At 37.1% G+C, this 21,414-nt stretch overlaps 2 protein-coding genes across 2 annotated transcripts in view; one reads left to right on the forward strand and one right to left on the reverse strand.

Annotated features, from left to right (window-relative positions):
* kcnn2 (potassium calcium-activated channel subfamily N member 2) overlaps positions 1–3,774 on the reverse strand; it is a 65,678-nt gene extending 61,904 nt beyond the window's left edge. Inside the window, exons 1-2 of the mRNA XM_073829593.1 lie at positions 2,558–3,774; positions 1,309–1,404 (exon numbers count right to left, since the gene is read on the reverse strand). Coding sequence (XP_073685694.1) covers positions 1,309–1,404; positions 2,558–3,361 — 900 coding nt within the window. The 5' untranslated portion in view covers positions 3,362–3,774. The remainder of the gene's footprint in view (positions 1–1,308; positions 1,405–2,557) is intronic.
* A 4,673-nt stretch (positions 3,775–8,447) lies between these two features.
* LOC141299017 (SWI/SNF-related matrix-associated actin-dependent regulator of chromatin subfamily A containing DEAD/H box 1B-like) lies at positions 8,448–21,395 on the forward strand. Its single transcript, XM_073829297.1, has 6 exons — positions 8,448–8,844; positions 9,273–9,399; positions 17,140–17,290; positions 17,389–17,437; positions 17,609–17,706; positions 21,282–21,395. The coding sequence occupies exons 1-6, from the start codon at positions 8,796–8,798 to the stop codon at positions 21,393–21,395; spliced, it is 588 nt and encodes a 195-aa protein (XP_073685398.1). The 5' UTR covers positions 8,448–8,795.
* Positions 21,396–21,414: the final 19 nt, after the last annotated feature.

A 21,414-nucleotide genomic window follows, 5' to 3' on the forward strand; every position in this document is an offset into this window, starting at 1 on the left:
TGTAAAGTGTTAATTATTTTTAAGAAAAAAAATATTATAAATAAAAAAAGTGAGCAAGAGTGGCTTTTACAGCCACAAATTCAAAATCCAGGCTATAAAACTGATTACTGAAATGTATGAAAATCAATGTGAAACTGACATGTCCCTCTGTGATTAAATCCTTCGGACTAATCTGTCCATCCCACAAGAAATGAACAGTGATATTTCCCTATTGGACAAGACACACATGGTTTCACTTCATAATAAGCCTGTCCGATTCATCTTGAATGAGATATTTGTGTCTGTTTGCAAGGTAAAATACATAATAATGAATTAATAAGTAATTTCTACAACTTTTTGACAACTGGATCAGGTTTTAAAAATTTATTTTATACATAAAACAACATGATTTTTGTTAAATGAATTACTATTTAGTTTATTTTCAAGATTTTATTATGTGATTTTACATTAATTAATTTGCTGTGCAAATCACAGTTCAGTAAAATTAGCTGGTGACCATAGGAATCCTGAAAGAACGAACATGAAAGAAAAAAAAGAAAGTAGTGGAATAAATCAAATAAATCTTTGATGCTACATTTCTCCGGCTGCAGAGTATTTTAAGAAACATCATGAGGACTGCTCAGAAATTTACAGGATTTCATCCTGGCCAACACCAGCTAAAAGGCATCTCTTTATTTGTTAACACATTACTTAATGCAAAGAAATGCATTACAACGGATGTATGGATGCTGAATTATATCAACTTCACCAGTAATACAGTAATACAACAATTCACTAGTGCAAGGTCAAAAGACTGAGTGCTTTCCAAGTACTTTAAAGTTTTTCCTCTCAACAAATATGAGCAAAAACTGCCTTAAGTGCAAAAATCACCAATATGGAGACATTGTAGAGAAAGCCTCCAAACTTAATCTATAAACTACATTTCTGTTGAGAAAGCACAAGCCTATAGTCAACACAAGTAACAGGCTATGAATCTCCTGTTATGCTCTGGTAGATTTCTGTAATGATTTTATGAAGTTTAATAAACACTCAAAGTACTTTATTAGGACAAACATCCATTCAATCCGGTCTGTTCAACTAGCTAATAAACTATGAGTGGCTACTCTTAAACCAGGTCACTGACAGGATTTCATGGCATGATTCGATTAAGCCAGTGGGCAACGGAGAGGATGCAATGCTATTGATAATAATCCGATTGTAATTCTGTGGTAATGGCTATCATTCCAAGCGCAATGTGTTGAGGAGGAGAGAAAGTGTTAAAAACTGAAAACAGTAAACCGCTCTTACTTATGTTTTAAAATGAGTTACCTGGATTTCCCTGGCATGATATATGATAATCAACCCAAGAAGAATGATTGTAGAAAGGCTTATCAGGCATTTTAGGGCTAAAGAATACAGTGACTCCTGAAACACAAAAGAAGAAAAGGACAAATTCAACTCATTTGGATTAGTCAGTTAAACATACACTACAACTGCATATTGATTAAACCTGTAAAACAGTACTGCCACACATTACTATGTTTTATTTGAACGATTCTGAGACTTTAGTGAGTGTTTAGATTAAGTTACACCTTCCTGAAAATACCACAACATAAGTACATCAACATACAATATTGACAAAACAATAATACGTCATTTGATTTTCCTCTTCGAGGGAGATACGCCCCTTAGGGTTGCACTATTAAAGTCATTCTGATTCAGATTAACATCTGTTTTTCTTCACAGATAACATAATTTCACAATAAATCGAGAAAATATGAATGCTGCCATTCGGAAACTCTGTGGCAAATTGAATTGCAGTAATGCATATCCTCTTTGGGACTTTTACAGATAGAGGCATCAACTACATTACAGGGATTATTTAATTATTTTAAAGTACTTATAGTAATAAAACCACATTCATACATAACACAATTATGGTTTATTTTTTCCTGTAATATTCTAGAAAGTCCATGAAGACTCTAAAAGTGATGAAAGTCTAGAATTATTAAAATGAGTAATAATACTCAATTTGACTTCTCAAAGAGTTTTAACTTCATTAATGCACAACAGTTCGTTCCTCTAATTTGATTGGTCCAGCTTTGAATAGTTCTGCTGTTTATTATAACAACATTAGGAAGTTTCACTGCTTGCCTGTGTTTGCGTCATTCCAGTGTTTTTTGCAATCATTAATATTAATTATGTGTTTATTCATCTGTTTAAATGGCCAAATCACAGCAATGCTGTTATACAAAAGGACAGCACTCCAGCTTGAGTGATACTGCTTGAATATGTCGTTCATAAAAGAGCATAAACGTTTGTTGTTATTCTGGAACGATTTTACGTAGCTAAACGATTCCATAGAGAAAAACTGCCGAAGCAAAGCTTCTTCCAGCAAACATGACCTTGCCACAGTTCTTCATTCATCCATCCGCACCGCGCACTTTCCAAACTTGTAGTTTTTCCCCTCTTTCTCTCTCTCTCTCTGTCGCTCGGCAGCCAGCAGGCAGACCGGACTTAATGAATTCTGACCTAGATGGGGGGACCTGCAGGATTTGGGGACTATTAAGTTACGCACCTTTCCGTAGGCTCCCCAAGAGAGTTCAGTTTCAATGACCATCACCACGATGCCAAACATCCCAAAGATGAGCGCGTAGTCGCTCAGACGCTTTCTTTTCTCAAACAAGGCCCTCCTGTGCCCGAGCTTTTGTCCAATGTTCTGGTTCTTCTTTTTGCCCGATTTGCTGCCGCTGTGGCTACATCCACCACCCCCTCCACCGCCGCCGCCGCCGCCGCCTCCTCCTCCCCCGTCGCCCGCCGAGTAAGGCATGAGGGTGGTGGAGTTGTTCTCCTGCTTGGAGCCGAGCGTGTCGGACGCGTCCGCCGCAGAGACGGGCTGCAGTGGCTGGGACTCCGAATCAAACTCGTGCAGGTTTCTGCGGGACGAGCTCAAGTTGCTGAGCGGCCGCATCACGCCGCCGTTGTATCTGCAGCTGCTCATGGCTATTTGGGTGTAAGAGTTACTCTCTCTGTGGCTGCTGGCCGGACTGCCCCGAATTTGCTGCCGGTTGTGGTCGCGATGAGGAGGATGATGATGGTGGTGATGATGTCTGGATGAACTACCATGACTAGAGGGCGTGAACTCGCTGTACTGAGCGCCTTGCCTGGTTGAAGATGAGACGGACGGTGTCCTTAAAGTTCCCAGCGGCGTCCCGTGCAAATGCTGGCTTTTTCTGGCATCCTCGCAGGTGGAGGAGTTGTTGCAGGTGCAGTGCCTGATGGAGCGCTCTTCCTCCCGTCCGCAGTAGTGCTGGTACTTATAGTGCTGCTGCTGCTGCTGCTCTGGATAGAAATCGTTCTGCAACTGCAATGGGGTTTCCATCTCAGAGCTGCTGTTTAAAGCAGAGCCCCGTGCATGCACCCAGCCGAGGGGGCGTTGTGGTGAGTAACGGAGGATAAAAGCTGCCGCGAGGTTCGACCCACATCGGCTTCTGTAGAAGTGCGAGCGCGCTTCCGATTGGCCCAGCGACCCAAAACAACTGGCCTGACGTCAGGCGAGGAAGGTGGCAACATGCGGTTCAAATGTGCTGGCATTCACAACTCAATGCTCCTGACTGTTTACTCCAAATCTTATAGGTGTAAGGTTGCTATAGGTTGCTATATCAATGCATGTTTCATAATCAATTGAATTTGATATCTTTTTAAATGTTAATTAAATGTATAAATTGTAAATATTTCTTACAGCAGGGTTTGTTAAAAATGTAAATCAAAATCTGTCAACAAAAAAGCAGTTAAAAATAAATCATCGAGCTGATTTGACATGTGCATACCTTGTTTTTTGTTCTTTACTATTGTGTTTCTATTTCTTTTTTTTAAATATGCTAAATTTATAGTAAAATTGGTGATTAATTATCTTCATTAATTCAATATTATGAACTACATTTAAATATATATATATAAAACGATTAATTGCGATTAATCGCATTCAGAATAAAGGTTTTTTTTACATACTATATGTGCGTGTACTGTGTATATTATGTTATAATGTTTACATAAATACACACACATATGTGACCCTGGACCACAAAACCAGTCATAAGTGTCAATTTGTCGAAATTGAGATGTAAATAAGCTTTCCATTGGTATATTGTTTGTTAAAATAGGACAATGTTTGTCTGAGATACAACTATTTGAAAACCTGGAATCTGAGGTGCAAAAAAATCTAAATACTGAGAAAATCGCCTTTAAAGTTGTCCAAATGAAGTTTTAGCAATGCATATTACTAATCAAAAATCAAGTTTTTATATATTTATGGTAGAAAATTGACAAAATATCTTCATGGAACATGATCTTTATATGCTAATGATTTTTGAAAATTGAAAATTTCGACCCATACAATGTATTTTTGGCTATTGCTACAAATATGCCTGTGCTACTTAAGACTGGTTTTGTGGTCCAGGGTCACATATATGTATATATTTTTGAAAAATATATATTTGTATGTATATATTTGTGACCTTGGACCAAAAAAAACAGTCATAAAGGTTCTATTTTTTGACATTGAGATTTATACATCATCTGAAAACTGAATAAGGATCCAATTCTAATAATATTTCACAATGTTACTGGTAATAACATTATGTTATACAATTATGTTATACAATAATGTAATAATATGTGATGCTTAGACCACAAACCCAGACATAAGGGTCAATTTCTTGAAATTAAGATTTATACATCGTCTGAAAGCTGAAATAAGCTTTCCATTGATGTATGGTTTGTTAGATTAGGACAATATTTTGCTGAGATAAAACTATTTGAAAATCTGGAATCTGAGGGTGCAAAAAAATAAATATTGAGAAAATCACCTTAAAGTTGCCCAAATTAAGTTCTTAGCAATGTATATTACTAATAAAAAAAAAATAAGTTTTGATATATTTATAGTAGGAAATTTACAAAATATCTTCATGGAACATGATCTTTACTTTATACTTGATTTTTGGCATAAAAGAAAAATCAAGCATTTTGACCCATACAATTGTTGGCTATTGCCACTTATGACTGGTTTTGTTTTCCAGGGTCACTATACTTGTATATAATTTATATTATATATAAATATAAATATTTTATATATAATTCTAACATATTTTCCTTAATTTATACATGTGTGTGTGTGTGTGTGTGTGTGTGTGTGTGTGTGTGTGTGTGTGTGTGTGTGTGTGTGTGTGTGTGTTTAAATATATAGTAAACATAAACATTTGTTTTGAAAGCAATTCATCATTTTGCAGCCCTAATAAATAGTCTGAATGAAAGAGTTAATGAGTCAGTTTTGTTTGTAAGACGAGAAAGAGGGGAAAATAATTATAAACGTGTTTAAATATATGACCATACACAATTAAATTACACAAAATTATGCAAAATTGATTGAAACTCAATTTATTCATTTTGGTTTTCTCTACTCACCTTTTTCTTTAACATGGAAGTAAAATGGGTAGGACTTCTGGGTAATAGCCACTATAGGGAAACAACAGTATAGTAAACAATAAAACTGTTTGACCTACAAACCAGTGTGCTTATAATTAAGATAATATAATCCATCAGAGAACAAAATTCACTGAGAAAGGTCATGTATGACCGAAACTTTTGTTGATTTTATTATGCATTGAGCACCTTTTGCACTTTGTAAGAAAGAAAAGAAAGACTGTGGCATGTAATCCTTTTATTTGGATACGCAGTAAACAAATTTCAAGAATTTCTCTGATGGTTATTATTGACTTGAAATCATGTTGGAACTAAGCGCAAGATCCTCTTTTTTCATAATTAAGATAATACATTAAAGTAATATGGTAAAACACAACAATGTAATATCAAGCAGCAAAACGAGCTGTTTTGTACATTCCGGTATGAGACCGGAAGCTACAGCCATACAATTTACAAATTTCCTCCCACTCTTCCCTGCTGAAAAAATGTCTAATACCAACCTAGGCTGGTCTTAGCAGGTTTAAGCTGGAAGTAGCTGGTTTTAGCTGGTCACCCAGCCTGACCAGCCTGGCCAGGTTGGGAAAGTGGCCAAAACCCCTCTAAAACCAGCTTGCTGACCAGCTAAAACCAGCCAACCAGCCTAGGCTGGTTTTAGCTGTTTTTTTTTCCGGCAGGGTTACAGGAGGAAAAAAGGTGGGAAAAGTCAAATCTCTCTCTCGTTGTTTTTTTGTGGAGAAAATGCTTTTTGGGGGGCTCTTATAAATCTGTAGGCATGCCAATTTTTAATCAAGGTTAAAATAAAAAGTGAATAATTCAGTAACTTACTCATAATACACAAAACATATCCGCTTGAAATGATGTTACCTGCATGAAGTAATGATCGCATTTGAATGGATTTAGTGAACCGATTCAAAAGATTCGACTCAGTGGGATGAATCACAATCGCCACTATTCAGTACACGTACACCTGACATTAAATTCAGGTTTACTCGCGAGACGAGCTGACTGAGTTAAAACAATGGCACACCACAAAATGAGAGAGAACAGACAAGTTTATTTCTACACTTTCACGAGACAAACTGACAATTCTCATTTATGAAACAGCGCGTTCCTTTTCAATGAACAGCCTACCATTTACATTTCTGCATGATATATGCACTTTTATTCTACCATTCGTCTGCAGATGCACTTATGATCAGTCAGTTTCTACCTTTGTCCTTATGTAAAGGCATAATATGAAGACTAGCACGTGTGGAACAGTCGCTGCAGTATTACTGCAGTCACAGCACGTCACCTCGCAGCGTCAGCAGCATCTGAAAACCCTTTGTTATTGTTGTCTCGCGTCTTGCCAACTTGCATCCTTATGAAGCAAGATCAAGCGCTCCGGTGCACAGGAATGTTGTCAATCAAATAACCAAGCGCTCACAGTCGGGCATCTCATTACATCACGGATACAGAGTTTGAATGAAAGGGAAATGATGACTGGATTCATGCGTTGCGATCGGGAAACTAGACAGATTTACTTGAAAACAGGACGGGTTCAATTCAAAGACATGTGATGGTTTTAAACGGCTGCATTTTTAAGTGGGAAACTAGTTATATATATATATATATATATATATATATATATATATATATATATATATATATATATATATATATATATATATATATATATATATATATTTGGTTCAGTTTATTTGTATTACTTGAGTCTTATGTTATGTACACTGTATATGTATATATATATATTGTATATATTGTATATACTGTATGTAGCCTAATAAATATGTGACCCTGGTATATTTGTAGCAATAGCCAACAATACATCGTAAGGGTAAAAATGATCGATTTTTCTTTTCTTTTATGCCAAAAATCATTAGGATATTTAGTAAAGATCATGTTCCATGAAGATATTTTGTACATATTCCTATACTGTAAATACATCTAAACTTAATTTTTGATTAAAGAACTTCATTTGGACAACTTTAAAGGCGATTTTCTCAACATGCTGATATTTTTTGCACCCTCAGATTCCAGATTTTTAAATAATTGTATCTCAGCCAAATATTATCATATTTTAACAAACCATACATCAAAGGAAAGCTTACTATTCAGCTTTCAGTTTATGTATAATTCTCTATTTCAAATAATATACCCTTATGACTTTTGTGGTCCATGGAAACATATTATTACAGTATTGTATTATTACATTGTATATTGTGAAATATTATTATAACATAATGTTATTATCAGTAATATTGTGAAATATTAATTCAATCAAAAACAAAATCCTATTTAAATATATTTTAAAATGTAATTCAATCCTGTCATGACAAAGCTGAATGTTCAGCAGCATTACTCCAGTCGTGAGTGCCACATAATCGTTCAGAAATCATTCAAATTCTAATAAATCATTCCAATTATTGGTGCTCAGTTAGGCTTCTTCTTATTATCAACTGTTTTTTGCTGCTTAATATTTTGTGGAAACATTTTTTTTTAGATTCTATGATGAATGGAAAGTTCAAAAGCACAGCATTTCTTTGAAATGGGAATATTTTGTAATACGTTATTCTTTTATACTTTTTACTGTCGTTTTTGGATAATTTAATGCATATTTACTTAATTAAAGTATGCATTTCTATTTATAAAACAAACATATACACAAATACCTCAAACATTTGAATGGAAGTATATCATGGGTTCCGCATAAATATTTAGTAGCACAACTGTATAAAACAAAATGTTTCTTGAGCAGCAAATCAGCATATTAGAAATATTTCTGAAGAATAATGTGACGCTGAAGACTGGACAAATGAAGCTTGCATCACTGGATTAATTTACGTTATAATAAATAAGACAGAATAATCAAATTGTAATGTATCCTACCAATGTTCACACTCTCGCTCGGTCCGCGCTGTGACTACACGTGCGTACCTTCACGGCCACCGTACTTACAGATGTTACAACCGGTTAGCGTGATTACAGAATTCATTCACTAAATACATTAGATCCAAGAGTAAACACACGACCGGTGAAATATCCCAAAGACTAACGTACAGAGAAATGGTCCGAGTTAAACCGGGTTATCTGGTCATTACCGATGGCCGAAGCCAACGCGAGGCCGTTTATTGACAAAGCAATAATTTATTAGCTCGACGCTGAGCGAATTCTTTGTTAGAGAGAATGCTAATCTTGTCCAAAAATCAGCTCATTACAGCTGATAGATAGTAGATTCGGGAAAGCAGGAGTCAGATGTCGCTGACTATCGATTAAAATGCATGTCATGAAGGGTGAAGCTGGATTGAGCAGTTGTTAACGCAAAAGAGTGAACAATGAGGAGAAAGAAAGGAGCAGCCTCCTCAAATCATGAGGATCCCTCGGGTAGGCTGTGATGAGTTTGACAGTATGAACTTGAGACCCTCAAGACTTCTTGAAATTGATTTAATGATGTTTTGTTTAATGTCTTAAGTGGCCATCCTACAGCAAATAAATAACATTAGAGTGTTACCAGTCATAACAAACCTACAGACGCCAATTAAGTATGTAAATATTACAAAAACGTAATTTCTGTTGATTATATTTGTACTTATGTATATTCATATTTTATTAATATCCAATAGGAGATTTAAAAATGAAATACATTTGTCATTTTTGTTATTTACAGTATAAATAAAAGTTTACAATTAAAAATTCGAATGTCTGAGGAATATCAGTGCAGTGTTGCCGATGCAAACAGTGTAATAAGCCTCTCAAGGGCATGCGTTGTGTTTTTGCCTGACGTCCTCTTGTGCTTTATTGCTTTATTCCAGCAGAGTCAGACACTATCATTCCGGAGACTCCTGAAACCAAACGTCCATCAGGATCATCTCTCTCCATTGCCCTTTCTGACTCTGACTCTGATATTGAGATATCAGGCAGTTCCATGATGCCAGTCAGGTCAGTCATCAACTTCAGTATTTGTGCTTGAGCCAGAGGCACTGTGAATATAAATGACATAATATAAAGTGCTCCCACACTGTAAAAATGTGTGTATTCTTTACAGAAAATGTTAGAATAAAACCAATTTATTGGTTAACTGTACATTTATGGTTTAACTAAAGCATAAAAAAAGAAAAAATATAAATTCACATATAATTTACAGTGAAAAGGACACTGCATCACATATTTTATCTTCTCATTTTTGTTATCAGTAATGCACATTAGTGTGTTTTGTGTTATATTTTCTGTTTTTTAGTTAACAGAGCTTGACATTAACTTTTCAGCTCACCAGCCACTGTGGCTAGTGGTTTTCTGAAAATACTAGCCACTCAGCATTTTCACTGGCCACAATTTTGTTGTTGTTGGATTACATTTTATATGACTAAAGTTACTGCATACTAAAATGTATTTGAATTGATTTTCAGATTTATTTATTTTTTGCCTATTTAAAGGGCATTTGTTCCCTAACCGTATTAAATGCATGCACCATCTTTAATATAATTTTTTTTATATTTTATTAATATTTCACCCAATTTAATAAGACACTGTAGGACTGTTAACAATCAAATGAAATTGGTGTTAACAAAACAACCAATCTTCTTCTTCTTCCACTGCAGAAGAAACAGAAGCAGCAGAAGTGACATTTAGATGTACTTTAACGTTTTTCAAAGGGGTCATCGGATGCTCATTTTCCACAAGTTGATATGATTCTTTAGGGTTATGAGAAGTCTACAACATACTTTGATTAAAATTTCTCAATGGTAGTGTAAAAAACACTCTTTTTACCTTGGCAAGCTCTTCTGTTAGATGTTCCTTTAAATGCTAATGAGCTCTGCTCGCTCCGCCCTTCTCTGCCAGGTGATGATGAGCTGTAATGTTTACTTTAGCCGCATTCAGCTGCGAAACTGGCTAACTAGCACATTATTAAGAAAGGCCATTTGCATAGATGCATAATGCCTTATACTCACTTCTGCTGTGGATGAAGCTGCATGACGAATCATTTGCATATGTAGATCGGGATCGGCGCTTTCCTTTTAAAAACGAAAGTAGCGTTAATCCTCTGCGTCTTCAGTGGCTCAGATGTCGGGAGTAAATGACTCCTGCTATGTTCATTATTACATCCAACAGCAATCGCTCAATCAGAGACATTCTTGTCTTCACCTGCACCTGAGTCGACACAATGGAGATCGGAGTAATAATAAACATAGCAGTCGTCATTTACTCCCGACATCTGAGCCGCTAAAGACACAGAGGACAACGTTACTTTCGTTTTTAAAAGGAAACCGATCCTGATCTACGTGTACATCTACAGGTCCTTTTAAAAAAATTAGCATATTGTGATAAAGTTCATTATTTTCTGTAATGTACTGATAAACATTAGGCTTTCATATATTTTAGATTCATTACACACAACTGATGTAGTTCAAGCCTTTTATTGTTTTAATATTGATGATTTTGGCATACAGCTCATGAAAACCCAAAATTCCTATCTCAAAAAATTAGCATATTTCATCCGACCAATAAAAGAAAAGTTTTTTTAATACAAAAAAAGTCAACCTTCAAATAATTATGTTCAGTTATACATTCAATACTTGGTCGGGAATCCTTTTGCAGAAATGACTGCTTCAATGCGGCGTGGCATGGAGGCAATCAGCCTGTGGCACTGCTGAGGTGTTATGGAGGCCCAGGATGCTTCGATAGTGGCCTTAAGCTCATCCAGAGTGTTGGGTCTTGCGTCTCTCAACTTTCTCTTCACAATATCCCACAGATTCTCTATGGGGTTCAGGTCAGGAGAGTTGGCAGGCCAATTGAGCACAGTAATACCATGGTCAGTAAACCATTTACCAGTGGTTTTGGCACTGTGAGCAGGTGCCAGGTCGTGCTGAAAAATGAAATCTTCATCTCCATAAAGCTTTTCAGCAGATGGAAGCATGAAGTGCTCCAAAATCTCCTGATAGCTAGCTGCATTGACCCTGCCCTTGATAAAACACAGTGGACCAACACCAGCAGCTGACATGGCACCCCAGACCATCACTGACTGTGGGTACTTGACACTGGACTTCAGGCATTTTGGTATTTCCCTCTCCCCAGTCTTCCTCCAGACTCTGCCACCTTGATTTCCGAATGACATGCAAAATTTGCTTTCATCCGAAAAAAGTACTTTGGACCACTGAGCAACAGTCCAGTGCTGCTTCTCTGTAGCCCAGGTCAGGCGCTTCTGCTGCTGTTTCTGGTTCAAAAGTGGCTTGACCTGGCGCCTGTACACGGTGGCTCTGGATGTTTCTACTCCAGACTCAGTCCACTGCTTCCGCAGGTCCCCCAAGGTCTGGAATCGGTCCTTCTCCACAATCTTCCTCAGGGTCCGGTCACCTCTTCTCGTTGTGCAGCGTTTTCTGCCACACTTTTTCCTTCCCACAGACTTCCCACTGAGGTGCCTTGATACAGCACTCTGGGAACAGCCTATTCGTTCAGAAATTTCTTTCTGTGTCTTACCCTCTTGCTTGAGGGTGTCAATGATGGCCTTCTGGACAGCAGTCAGGACAGCAGTCTTACCCATGATTGCGGTTTTGAGTAATGAACCAGGCTGGGAGTTTTTAAAAGCCTCAGGAATCTTTTGCAGGTGTTTAGAGTTAATTAGTTGATTCAGATGATTACGTTAATAGCTCGTTTAGAGAACCTTTTCATGATATGCTAATTTTTTGAGATAGGAATTTTGGGTTTTCATGAGCTGTATGCCAAAATCATCAATATTAAAACAATAAAAGGCTTGAACTACTTCAGTTGTGTGTAATGAATCTAAAATATATGAAAGTCTAATGTTTATCAGTACATTACAGAAAATAATGAACTTTATCACAATATGCTAATTTTTTGAAAAGGACCTGTATGTTCGTGTGAATCATTTGTGATGCAGCTTCACCCACAGCAGAAGTGAGTTATAAGGGTTTTTTATGCATCTTTGCAAATGTCCTTTCTTAATAATGTGCTTGTTGGCAAGTTTCGCTGATAAACGCGGCTAAATGCAGCTAAACGTGGCTAAAGTAAACATTACAGCTCGTAATCCCTCAGCAGAGAGGGGCGGGGCGAGCAGAGCTCATTTGCATTTAAAGGGCCCATGCGATAAAATGAGCTGATATTTTGCAGAGCTGATTTTGGCAAGGTAAAAGGGTGTTTTTTTACACTACTATTGAGAATTTTTAACCAAAGTATATTAGAGACTTTTCATTGAGACCCTAAATCAGGGGTCCCCAAACTTTTTTCTGAGCGGGCCACATAATTTTCTTTTCTTTAATGGGGGCCCGGGTCGGTTTATAAAAGAAAATTCCATGGGCTGGACTACTATTATTATTATTATTTTATTATGGTTTTACCTGTATTTATTATACCTTTTAATGCTAGAATAGTTTATTGTTTTTATGCACCAGACAGACAAATTATCATTTCTTTTCAAAAGATATACAGGTGCTTCTCAGTAAATTAGAATGTCATGGAAAAATTCATTTATTTCAGTAATTCAACTCAAATTGTAAAACTTGTCTATTAAATACATTTAATGCACACAGAGTGAAGTAGTTTAAGTCTTTCGTTCTTTTAATTGTGATGATTTGGCTCACATTTAACAAAAATATATCTCTGGCATTGTTCAGAGGGCCGGTCCAAATGTGGGTGCGGGCCGCATTCGGCCCCTGGGCCTTAGTTTGGGGACCCCTGCCCTAAAGAATCATATGAACCAGTGGAAAATGGGCATCCATTTTAATACATGAGTCATGCCTTCAAACGATTCATTCAGACGGCTGGTTCATTCAAGAATGAAGCAAGTGCCTGTCTTTATGAATGGACCACTGAATCATTCACTTAAATAATTCATTCAGAAATGCAGAATCATTCAGTAACGAAACACCGTTGTATGTTGCTCAGAGATGCGTGACTGTTCTGCTGTGATCTTTGTTTTGAACTATTTTCGTTAACCAAATCCAGCATAAACAGTCAACACTGACAATATTGTACTAAATGTATATTAACTACTTGTTTGAACTCTTATATAAAATCAATGTCAAATTTACAATTTACAACTCTCTTGGTTGTGCCATGTTGCTTAACTATAAAAAACGCATTTTTACCGCAGTATGATTCTTCTGTGTGCAGTTTGTGTTGATTTCTCAATGGGATTGTCTCACACACAGACAGGATGTGCAATTCTCAACTGGCGTGACCTTGTTACTGTCAATACATTATCCATTGTCAATTGCCTTTTGCACCAAATGTAATAAAATCATAATCATTCTCGCTGAAATTTCTGTGCTTCCATAATTAGATGTTTTATTCAGATTAGTTGTCTGGGCAAGTCAAATTCTCTTCCACTTGCCCCTTCAAAAAATCCACTCAAGCATTAATGTCAAGCTCTGTTATAAAATTCAGCCCGCCAAAGTGGCCAGTGGGAGTGACCGTGTTACCCACCACAGCTGAAATCCACCCGCATTTGGCTGGTTGGCGGGTGTTAATGTCAAGCCCTGTTAGTTAATGTTTTTTCATTATTTTAGTGTTGTGTGTGTTATTCAGATGTTGTTTTGTGTTTATGCATAGGAGCACCATCTATTGTCCATATTTTATCCACAGGCAGTTTATGATGTACTTACAATGATTCATCATGTGGCTTTCTATTGAACCACATGTATTATTAAGGTGGTTATCAGTACATTTTAAGAAAGATTTTGGAATACAACAATCAGGCATAACATTATGAGCATTGACAGGTGAAGTAAATGAAACTGATTATCTCTTCATCACTGCACCTGTTAGTGGATATGATACATTAGGCAGCAAGTGAACATTTTGTTCTCTAAGTTGATTTGTTAGAAGCAGGAAAAATGGGCAAGCTTTGACTTTGGCAAGGGACAAATTGTGATGGCTAGCTGCCTGGGTCAGAGCAGCTCCAAAACTGCAGCTAATGTGGGGTGTTCCCAGTCTGCAGTGGTCAGTATTCATAAAAAGTAGTCCAAAAAAGACACAGTGGTGAACCGGCGACAGGGTCATGGGTGGCCAAGAGATCCAACAGACATGATACTGTAGCTCAAATTGTTTAAGAAGTTAAATGTTAGTTCACCAAAAACTGAAAATTAGCCTATTATTTATTCGCCTTCTAGGCATCCAGGTATATGGCTTCCTTATCTAATCAGAGTTATTTAAAATGGTTGTGGCTCCTTCAAGCTTTATAATTGTAGTGGGTGGATGTTTCTCTTCATCAGTCCAAAACAAGTCCAATAAAGCGCATCCATCCATAATAAAAAAGTGCCTCACATGGCTACGGGGGGTTGAATAAAGGCTTCCTGTAGTGAATTGATGCATTTTTGTAAGAAAAATATCCATATGTAAAACATGATAATCACTTTAATCTAGCTTGCGCTAACACTTGTACACGAAAGTAGATCTGGGTGGGTGACGTAGAATGTAGGCATTGCGCATGCGCCTGTGAGTCTTGTAAGAAACAATGTTTGTTTACAGGAGCAAAGGAAGCAAAGTTTCCTAATTTTAGAAAAGAAAAATTAGGCTTATATTTATTTTCATTACCAGTTATGATCGATTTGATAAAATATTTGCAGCCCTACAAAAGTATACAATGCAGAGTGCAAAAAATGTCTGCAAGTTCTGTCTGCACCTGCTATGAAGTGCTTACAGGCCCCAAAAAAGCATATTTATATATACAGGTGCATCTCAATAAATTAGAATGTCATGGAAAAGTTTATTTCATTTATGTAATTCAACTCAAATTGTGAAACTCGTTTATTAAATAAATTCAGTGCATACAGACTGAAGTAGTTTAAGTCTTTGGTTCTTTTAATTGTGATGATTTTGGCTCACATTTAACAAAAAACCACCAATTCACTATCTCAACAAATTAGAACAGGGTGACATGCCAATCAGCTAATCAATTCAAAACACCTGCCAAGTTTCCTGAGCCTTCAAAATGGTCTCTCAGTTTCACTTTGGTTCACTAGGCTACACAATCATGGGGAAGACTGCTGATCTGACAGTTGTAGGAGGGTAAGCCACAAACATTCATTGCCAAAGAAGCTGGCAGAAACTCACAGAGTGCTGTATCCAAGCATGTTAACAGAAAGTTGAGTGGAAGGAAAAAGTGTGGAAGAAAAAGATGCACAACCAACCAAGAGAACCGCAGCCTTGAGAGGCTTGTCAAGCAAAATCAATTCAAGAATTTAGGTGAACTTCACAAGGAATGGACTGAGGCTGGGGTCAAGGCATCAAGAGCCACCACACACAGACGTGTCAAGAAATTTGGCTACAGTTGTCATATTCCTCTTGTTAAGCCACTCCTGAACCACAGACAACATCAGAGGCGTCTTACCTGGGCTAAGGAGAAAAAGAAATGGTCCAATCCAAAGTCCTCTTTTCAGATGAGAGCAAGTTTTGTATTTCATTTGGAAACCAAGGTTCTAGAGTCTAGAGGAAGGGTGAAGAAGCTCATAGCCCAAGTTGCTTGAAGTCCAGTGTTAAGTTGCCACAGTCTGTGATGATTTGGGGTGCAATGTTATCTGCTGGTGTTGGTCCACTGTGTTTTTTGAAAACCAAAGTCACTACACCCGTTTACCAAGAAATTTTAGAGCACCCCATGCTTTTTAAAGATGCTGATTTCATTTTCCAGCAGAAATTGGCACCTGCCCACACTGCCAAAAGCACCAAAAGTTGGTTAAATGACCATGATGTTGGTGTGCTTGGCCTGGCCAGCAAACTCACCAGACCTGAACCCCATAGAGAATCAAGAGGAAAATGAGAAACAAAAAACAAAAAAGAAACCTGGGCTTTCATACCACCTCAGCAGTGTCACAGACTGATCACCTCCATGCCATACCAAATTGAGGCAATAATTTAAGCAAAAGGAGCCCCTACCAAGTATTGAGTACATATACAGTAAATGAACATACTTTCCAGAAGACCAACAATTCACTAAAAATGTTTTTTTATTGGTCCTATGAAGTATTCTAATTTGTTGAGATAGTGAATTGGTGGGTTTTTGTTAAATGTGAGCCAAATCATCACAATTAAAAGAACCAAAGATTTCAACTACTTCAGTCTGTGTGCATTGAATTTATTTAATACATAAGTTTCACAATTTGAGTTAAATCACTATAATAAATGAACTTTTCCACGACATCCTATTTGATTGAGATGCACCTGTCTATATATATATATATATATATATATATATAGTGAAGATATTAGAGCACAATCTCTCCACCTTTTCCCTGAGTAACTGATGGGTGCCGCCTTGATGGATTCTAACTTCCATTTGGGTGCTTTCGTGTTCCACTCTCCATAGAAATCCATGCAAAAATGGGGTAAAAAAAAAGACTGAATTAAAACTTTTTCAAGATAACTAAATATAAAAATGTGCGCAGATTTAACATTATATTATCAGCTCTGAAAATATGCTAATTTGTCTAGAAACACCAGAGACCAGAAATGTAAAGCACCATTCCAGTCGGGCGAGACTTTCACGTTCTTTTTCTGAAATATATAAAAAAAACTGCCCTTCTACTCCTGTTACCTAATTTTGATCTGTGTGAGTGTGTGTATAAATCGATTTAACCTTATAATTGATTAAAAAAACGTATTGATTTTATCAAATAGTTGCAGCTCTACAAAGTTGTTCAATGGTATGTTTTACACTTTGATTTCAAGTCAAGAAGACCCTAAGAAAGTGTTGTCGTCTGAGGATGTGATATCACTGTCTGATGAGGACGAAGTAACTGTGGTGAAGATTGAGAGAAGGCCAAAGCACAGCAGAACAACAAGATCTACCTCACAAGCTTTACAGAAAACATCACACATGGTAAAAACAAGCTCTTTCTATAGCCACTGTTACAATTTTGGGTATATTCCAGCCATCATTTGGCCTGCATGTCAATAATCATCTCATTGACGTTTTAGGTGACCAATAGCACGTGTCCTTCGCCCCTGAAGACGTCTGGGATGCCAGGTACAGATAAGCAGAGTCACTCCATCAATCTGAACAGCTCCCTTGATAAAAGCTCATTGATCGCTTGAATGGCTTCAGTATTGCTGAATCCAGCTGTAGTTTGAGGTGAAGATGCATTTGCTGCATTGATTCGTGTGTCGCTGAGCCCTGTTGACGTGCTTTCCTTTTCAGCATCTAATTCAGTCCATGAGAGGAGACAGCAGCAGATGTGTGGCGCTTCCCAGGAGAGCGACAGCTCCCATAGCAGCAGAAAAAGGCGGGCTTCTGCGGTGAGCTCAGACCCAGTCATTGGATTAACATGGGACGTTCTCACTCTGATCCTCTCAATACTGACAGCAAGGCATTTTATGTAGCCGCAAATCCTCCGAGGCTAAATTGAAAAGAGTGTCCCGATCAAGGACACTAACAGTATGTCTTTCTACCTGGGATATCAAGTGCCAGGTTACTGGTTAATCCCTTTTCGGGATGATTTATTGGGCTATTCGTCATTTGTCATTGGCGGGAGTGTGTGCGTCTGCACAATAGTGCTGCAGTAATGACGTATTTTTGAAGGACAACCCACAAGTTAGAATTACTTTGGTTCCCTCCACAAAAACCCAACAGGATTTTCTTTTGACTTTTGCAGAAAATAAGCTTTTTGACCAGCAAAATTGTATGATTTTTACACATTTTATTAAGTTGGCTTGAGGATGCAGAAATGCTATTCAAACTTAGTCGCTATAATTTTCCTAAGTGATACGGCTTACACTTTTTTGAAAACCAGACTATCAAAACCATCAAAAGTCCCATACGCTTTCATTGAGGGGGTGAAAAATTTTGTACCATAAGACTTGAGGTCCTTGCACACTGAGGCCAAAATTTTGACGCACAGAACCTCTAGGTGTCAAAACACCTCTCAAAATGCTTGCTACGAAGGCGAAAAAGCAAACAAATTGATCCTGATCTGAATTTTTTTATGAGGGGCAAATGTTTCGGAGGCAATGTGTAAACACGATTGACACAATGTGAGGTTATATTTATTTTTAAACATGTGGAAATTTTAGACTACGTGTACAAAGAACTTTATAGAACGTTTAATCTGTTAACAACATGCCAATTATGCTAAAACCATGTTAACAATGTATTAGTAATATGTTAATAATGTTAGAAACTGTTAACAACATGCCAATCATAAAACATGCTAGCAACATGTTAAACATGCTAGACACATACTAGCAACATGCTAACAACATTCTAATCATGCTAAAAACATGCTAACGACATGCTAACAACATTAATAATGCTAAAAACATGTTAACAAAATGTTAACAACATGCCCATAATGCTAGATTCATACTAACAAGTTAATGCTCAAACATGTTGACAAAATGAAAACATGCTAATAATGCTAGATTCATGCTAAGCATGCTAAAACATGTGAACAGCATGGTAACATGGTAGACACATGTTAATAATGTTTAAAACATGTTAATTGTGCTAAAACATGCTAGCAACATGTTAAGATGTTAATCATGTTTGCAAAAAAACATTCTAACAACATACTAACAAGTGAATCACCTAAAAAACATGGTATCAATATTATAGTCATCCTAAAAACATGATAGCAACAACATGTTAACAGTAAGATGTTAATCATGTTAGTAACATGTTAACAACATTAATAATTCTAAAAAATGTGAACAAAATGTTAACAACATGCTAATAATGCTGTACACAGCATGTTAATCATGCTAAAAACATGAAAATAATGCTAGATACATACTATATACATATATATATATATATATATATATATATATATATATATATATATATATAATTTTTTTGACCGGAAATGACACAGGCTTCCTTCAAAAGATAATAAGATGATGTACAAGAGACATCATCTTGGAAAAAATATTTCTCACCTTTTATTTACATTTGAACAAAAAGTGTCATGTCCAAAATTATTCATACCCTTTGCAAACTGTCACAGTCTATGGGAAAATCCAAAGTTCTATACCATTCCAAATAGTCCAAGGTCTTCTAAAGCATCCTATTTACCCTGATTCATTGGGAACAGCTGTTTTAATCAACTCAACAGGTGAAAAACAGAAGCTTTTTATGCTGTTGGTTTGTGGACAGTCATGGCTAAGACAAAGGAGCTCACTGAGGACGCATTGTGGCTGCTCACAAGTCAGGAAAGGGCTATAAGACCATATCTAAATGTTTTGAAGTTCCAGTGGCTACAGTGCAAAGTATTATTAAAAAAAATCAAGATGTTCCGCACTGAGGACGTGGTCGGAAGCCAAAAGTGACACCTGTGCTGGCCAGGAGGATAGTGAGAGAGGTAAAAAAGAATCCAAGGATCACCACCAAGGCCATCCTGATGAATCTGGGCTCTGCTGGTGGCAACATCTCAAGGCAGACAGTCCAACGGACACTGTACACCGCTGGGTTCCACGGACGCAGACCAAGGAGGACACCACTTCTCCAGATAAGGCACACAAAACCCCGCTTGGCCTTTGCAAATGCTCATCTGGACAAAGACGACTTCTGGTCTTCTGTTTTATGGCCAGATGAAACAAACATTGAATTGTTTGGCCATAATGATGTAGCCTTCATTTGGCGTAAAAAAGGAGAAGCCTTCAGCCCTAAGAACACCATCCCCACTGTCAAACATGGTGGTGGGAACCTAATGTTTTAGGGGTGTTTTCAGCCGGTGGACCAGGGAACCTAATCACAGTAAATGGCACCATGAAAAAGGAGCAATACAACAAAATTCTCTACAACAACATCAGGCAGTCTGCAGAGAAACTTGGCCTTGGGCACCAGTGGACATTTCAGCACGACAATGACCCAAAACACACAGCAAAAGTGGTGAAGAAATGGTTAGCAGACGAAAACATTAATGTTTTGCTCATCACTAAAGATGAATGGGCAAAAATACCAGTGGAGACATGCAAAAAGCTGGTCAGCAATTATAGGAAGCGTTTGATTACTGTAATCGCCAAAAAAGGCTTTTCTATTGATTGTTGAGAAGGGTATGAATGATTTTGGACATGGCACTTTTTGTTCAAATGTAAATAAAAGTAATCCTTTTTTCCAAAATGATGCTTCTTATACATCGTCTTATTATCTTCTGGGAGATGTCTGTGTCATTTCTACTAAAAAAAAAAAAACAACTTGCTTTTTGAAGAAAAGTAACTTTAAGTCAGAATTTGCCAGGGGTATGAATAATTTCGGGCTTGATTGTATCTAATCTATTTATCTAAACTTTCAAACTTTCAGACTAGGCTTTCTCAAGCCAACTTCAAAGTATTCAAACTTTAGAGATCATCATGATAATCTTTACAAATGAACACAATTGGATTCCAAATCCTAAATACAACTGCTAGAAGTAAAAAGCTAAACATAGGTCATATAAGCCAGCTACATCAAGGTCACACTTCTACGTCACCACCAAGCTACTGTCAACTCCTTAAGCCGTTATTTAAAAATTTTTTGTCTGCAACTTTGAGTGAAAACGACTCTAATTCAGCGAGTAACTTTCCTGTTCGGCACAATGATAACATCTGTAGTCCTAATTAGCCACTTGTCAGCAACTGCCTTTTTCAAGACAAGTAAATGCTTTAGAAATGTCACAAGGAGGTATTTCCGATGAATTGTACTGTATGTCGTAGAATAAAACATGAAAACATCTTGAGCTTGTGTTAATCACAGACAATATTTCAGGCATTTAACCAAAAAACCTATTCAGAAAACCCATTAACTTGGGCGATGACATCCAGATTTCGACCTGCAAAAATACATCATCTCCACAGCGCTGGGACATGGGTCACATCTGTGTTTTGTGTCTCATTAGGAAGATGATTCAGAGGAAGAAGGGCCTGAGCCAAGATCTAAAGATCAGGAACGTATGCTGCGAAAACTTCAGAGGAAGTTTCCCCATCTAAACAAGAACGTGAGTCATCACTAACTAAAGTTGGCCATTTTGG

Source organism: Garra rufa, chromosome 23 (assembly GCF_049309525.1).
Source record: "Garra rufa chromosome 23, GarRuf1.0, whole genome shotgun sequence".
In the NCBI taxonomy this organism is placed as follows: domain Eukaryota; kingdom Metazoa; phylum Chordata; class Actinopteri; order Cypriniformes; family Cyprinidae; genus Garra; species Garra rufa.

Bases quoted from the DNA above. Each gene is read 5' to 3' on its own strand.
- LOC141299017 (XM_073829297.1), top strand. From the start codon at position 8,796: ATGAGGAGAAAGAAAGGAGCAGCCTCCTCAAATCATGAGGATCCCTCG. The intron at 8,845-9,272 runs GTAGGCTGTGAT...GCTTTATTCCAG, and splicing joins AAATCATGAGGATCCCTCGG to CAGAGTCAGACACTATCATT. The intron at 17,438-17,608 runs GTACAGATAAGC...TTTCCTTTTCAG, and splicing joins GAAGACGTCTGGGATGCCAG to CATCTAATTCAGTCCATGAG.